The sequence below is a fragment of the Stegastes partitus genome, unplaced genomic scaffold, assembly GCF_000690725.1.
Source record: "Stegastes partitus isolate 25-593 unplaced genomic scaffold, Stegastes_partitus-1.0.2 Scaffold627, whole genome shotgun sequence".
Lineage (NCBI taxonomy): Eukaryota > Metazoa > Chordata > Actinopteri > Pomacentridae > Stegastes > Stegastes partitus.
In genome coordinates this window covers 32,377-37,487 of record NW_007578358.1, presented here as the reverse complement: position 1 = coordinate 37,487, position 5,111 = coordinate 32,377, and the positions used below count along the sequence as shown (strand labels likewise).

The 5,111-nt window shown below is 41.3% G+C and overlaps 1 protein-coding gene across 4 annotated transcripts in view; it reads left to right on the top strand.

Moving 5' to 3' along the window:
• celf5a (cugbp, Elav-like family member 5a) overlaps positions 1–5,111 on the top strand; it is a 192,454-nt gene that overhangs the window by 163,481 nt on the left and 23,862 nt on the right. For all 4 annotated transcript variants that reach the window (XM_008289640.1, XM_008289638.1, XM_008289639.1 and 1 more), the window contains exon 6: positions 4,540–4,686. In XM_008289640.1, coding sequence (XP_008287862.1) covers positions 4,540–4,686 — 147 coding nt within the window. The remainder of the gene's footprint in view (positions 1–4,539; positions 4,687–5,111) is intronic.

Here is a 5,111-nt window from a genome sequence, read left to right as displayed (position 1 = left end):
CGTTCTAACTTGAGGTCTTTTGACTTGAAACGACGAGTCGAATGAATAAACTGAAAGAGTTCACTCAAGTCATTAAACTGAGTTTAATGACACAAAACTAACAAGTTAGCAGGCTCTCCAGCACGCATTGTTCGAGAGGGAAAACTCTCGAGAGATCCATTCATAGTGAAAACTTGATGTGCATCTTTAATGTATGATAAATTAAGCCTCAGTTGTGTCTTTACATAACAATGAAACAATTCTAACAATGGCAACGCACTTTCTTTTTTTAAAGGCCGCAGGGAACTCGCGTTTCTAAGTTGAACAAATTCAAAGTGATCTAGAGAGTTGTAAGGACGCTGAAATAACATTTATCAGAAAGACAGCAAGTATTCTTGGAAGCTGTTTTTGTGCTAGTTCTTTAATGGATGATCACAGCATCACTGACCCAACAGGGTGGGAAAACCGTTAAAGTCTTCACCATAAAAACCAGCACAGCTACAGTCATGTAGAAATGTTTAAAATATATATCATAAAAAATAGTTGGCTTTATGGACATATTTAGACAAGCATACTTTTGATCCTCTTTGAAACAAAGCATAATGTTTAAGGTGATGTACTGTAATAAATGACACATTAAATTAACATTTTCTAGGCTTTTTAAATAATGCAAACAAATAAAACAACAGGGTCTGGTGTTCTCTCTGCTGTCAAGATGTGTGGTATCATCATGCCCAGATCTAGAGAGTTTTCTAAGACCTTCATGAAGGATGTGGATGTCAGTTAGTCTGGCTAGGGATGTGAAACTATCTCCAAATTATTTAAAAGAAATCCTTTCAGTCGAAGGAAAATCATCCACAAGTGATGTAGATTTCCAATAACTGCCAGTTTGTCAAGAACTGAATCTCCAACAACCCACAACTTTCTCAGAATCTGCAGATAACGTTTGTCACTCTTCTAGTCACAGTTTGTCCCCAAAAAAAGAAAAAGAAATGCTGTCCAAAAACAACACTCTAGCACGACTGAAGTTTGCCAGTTGACATATATGCAAAGTGCGGAATCATCTGCTCCAGACAGACAAATCAAAGATAGGTTTGTTTGTTCACAGTTACAGTAAACACGCTTTACATGTTAAAGAAAGCTTGACAGGAGAAAACCCTCACAGGAGCACGGTGGTGTAAATGTTATGTTTGCTTCACTGCCTCACAGACTGAGCGAGAAGTCGCTGATTCGACTACGAACTCTGCATCGTATCAAAGTGCGCTTGAAAATGATGTGAGGCCATCTGGTCGAAAGTTGAACCCGAAGTTGACCTTTCAACAGGATTATGATCCTAAACATAGTTGCAAATCCAATATAAAAAAAAAAAAAGACAGCACAGATTTAAACTCCACTGACGTGTTGTAATTGGTCTCTAAAATGGACAGATGATGCAAGAAAAGCCTTAAGCATCTTACAGTTGAAAGAATTTTGAATTGAAAAGTGGTGAAAATGTTGCAATCTGATGTCAGAGATAGTGGTAGACTCTGCAAAATGCCTACAAGAACTTAATTCTGCTAGAGAGAGCCATGCTAGCTTCTGAGGCCAAGGTTGTAGTTGTGATCAAGTGTGTCGCCTTTATGTGTGCGCATTGTTTTAAATGGGTATCAGATATCAGTTTGTCCTAATATTATCTAGAAACACCGATAACTTCCAATGCACTCGCTTTTTCGCATGACTAAAAATCCCCATACAGGACACAGGATGAGCCTTCCTTCTCACTTTTCTGCTCTGCTGCAAGCAGGCATATGTTTGAAGTTAAAGAGATGTGAAACATACAGCTAGGTGTGAAGCTGTATCTCCTCTATCCACATGAAGGTGTGCGGCTTGGACGGACACCAACACAACCCTCCTTGGCAATGAGAAGGAGCCATAAAGAGGCAGACTTTCCTTTTGGTTCTAAATCTCTGTAGTGCCTTTTTATCCTCCCTGTTTAACTCCCCTTCCTTCAGTGGCTCTCTAGGCAGCTGGGAGCCGCCCGGCAGGGGGATTCTGCTCACACTTGGCAGCTTAAAAATTTAATGAGACTTTCACTTCACACTTCATCCTCCTCTCTTTACAGCAATGGAGATTCTGCGTGCTGATATCCTGACAGGCCTAAATGGGAAAACCTCTGAGATAAACAAATGTGGCAATGGATGCTTAGCCGACAAGCCATAAGATTTAGGTCTCCTAAGGAGAACCAGTGGGAGGGCAGATCTCAGTGTATAGACCTCCTTGGGAAAAAAAAAAAAGCTTTGCACGGAGCGGGACATACATGCAAGAGTGTGAAACAGAATGGCGCAAGGCTCTTATATAACCAGACAGGTCAATTCACAATTGTTTCTATTACTCAAGCAGACACACTCAAGTCTTGTTGTAGTTGGAAATGAGGCCAAGGTAATCTCCTCAGATTATAAATCTCACCCTTCCACAAAAACTAGAGAAGCAGAACAGGAACATGCAGCTCTCATTACCAAAGATGGTAGACCTTTAATAGCTTTTTTTTTTTTTTTTTTTTTTTAAACAGTGAAAAGGAGTTAAAATATTCAGTATGTACCAGCGCATCTCCTCTGTATTCTGGTCCTGTGCAGCCTCGTCCTGCACTCTCCCAAAGTTAAACCTCATAATAAGGTTAATGATGCAGATAGTTAAAAGCTGGACAGACACAACAGGCAAAAACCTGCAACTGTGTCAAAGTTAACCTTGAAGCGGCTCGAGATCGAGAAACAGCAATTATGTCTTTATATTATGTTGTTCTTTCTCTTGTTTCTGCTGTATTTGTTGAAGAATAACACAAGGCTCTCGATAAATAGAAAAAGTGTTCCAGTGCGGCAGGGTGGCACAAAAACAATTCAACCGACCAGGTCTCAGCCAGCTTGACAGTCAAGACAATTAGTCCGTCGTCCAGTTGGACCATCCGGCCTGCCAGTCAGTCAATCACTCAACTAACTAGACAATCAGTCATTTAGTCAGGCAGCCAGCTAACCAGCTGGACACTCACCTACAATCTCTCAAGCCTGTGATTCAACCAGCAGAGCGAGCCTGGAGGACAGGGCTAGGGGGAATATTGAGAAAAGTGGGGAGGAAGGGAACAGAGGAGCATAAAATCCATATGCTACAGTTGAAAGGTCCAATGCCTGTCTTTGAACATCTTTTGCTGTCTGCAGATATCTTTATTAGCGGGAGACTGCACAGAAATGCACAGAAAGGAGAACTCTAATGAATCATGCAATAATAATAATAATCTTTTATTACAGATGCCATTTATAACCGCGGTCCACGGATCCAAACCCAGAAATATCCGTCTAAAAAAAAAAAAAAACATAACGCCCTCCCACCCGCCCCAACCTTCAATCCCGGCACTCCACCAGTCACCACTGTTATTGACAATCTTGCATCAATTTCAGGGGGCCTCTTATCGTGACTGACACACAACCTTTCTACACTGTCAGATCAGAGTAATATTTCGGCCTTTTATGTGGATCGATTGGCCAGTTTGGGGGCGCAGAGGGGAGGAGAGGCGGAGCACACAAAAGGTCAACTGTAGCGCTAAATCATTTGAAGATTCTTAATGAAGGGTGTGTGGCAGACACACCTGCTGGTTTCATTATTGGGTTGCAAAAAAGACGTAATGGCGTTGATAAAGGGGATGGAAAGCCAGAGCCACTGAAAAGCATGGGAGGCTGGGAAAAAATATATATAATGGACAGAATGAGAGAAATTGCCTTAAAAATGAAACATTTTCTTTGAAGACCACTTTAACGAAGGTCAGAAGAAACCACTTCCCATCATAGCTCTCATTTCAAATCGCCGTGCATTGCACATCTTTTAACCTCAACTGTGGCGAGTAGTTCTGAGGTTACATATATGTGCTGTAGAAGAAGGGGAAAAGCTCGGAGGAAAATATCAACTATTTATGTTATACACAATGAAGCTGCTTTGCCCCCAGTGACTTTGTATATATGCTACACTGATTGACAGAACGGAGGCTTTCTGTCTGCGCATCTGCCTACAGAGCCGCTCGCTCAATAAGTAGAGTATTTTTATTCTTCACGTAGCTCTGATAGTTTCATGTTTATGTATGCCAGCCACAAAATAAGGAGGAACGATTCCCTGCAAAAATACAAATGTGCAATGATCTCGCATCTACCACCACACACACACACACACACACACACACACACACACACACACCAGCATCAACAGAACGGGGGGAAAAAAATCCCTGACATGCAATTAGAGGAGCTCGCTAGGTATTGATGTTAACAGCAGTTGTTGTTGCTAATGAACATGGCAGACTAAGAAATCAGAAATATTAACCTATGCCATTCTTAATGCATTTGTATTGGACTTTTCAAGGCTTTTCTTGCTACCAGTTGTCTCTAAATATGTAGTTAATCATAATAGTCATACATATACAAAAGCCTTTAAAGAAATAAATACATCCGCTGACTGTTTGTGCAAGAGATGTTTGCAGAAAAGTTTACGTGTCTGCGCTTGTCTTTCGACTAATACTTCTGTTCCTTTCACCCCCTTCAGGGAGCTTCCTCCAGCTTGGTGGTCAAGTTTGCCGACACAGACAAGGAGCGCACCATCAGACGTATGCAGCAGATGGTCGGGCAGTTTGGCATCTTTAACCCAGCCATCGCCCTTCCCTTCAGCACCTACAGCTCTTACGCACATGCGGTGAGTTGGGAAAGGCATACGGAGCGCGCACAGCGGAATTTAAATGGACGCACATTAAGCTCATACTCCATTCATGCACATACCTAATGGGCTTTTACATAAACTATGTAGCAGATAGATTTACAAATTTTATTGCAAAGTGTTTTTTTCACGTCTCCCGGCCTTGATCATACAACGTTGTGTATGCGCACAAGGACAGCTGCTAACACCATTATTGTTGTACTACTTTATAGTTTTCTTTAGAGACTATGCTTCGTCTATGTCTGACATATTCTGCTCGTGCATGGAAACTGACCGTTGATGTCTGCTGAGGAGTTTGTGCAGACTTGGGACAATGACAAAATTTACACCAAGTGGATCCTTACATACTTCCAATATAATATTATATAATATAATGTAATATAGCAGCAAGAAGGTTGCCGGTT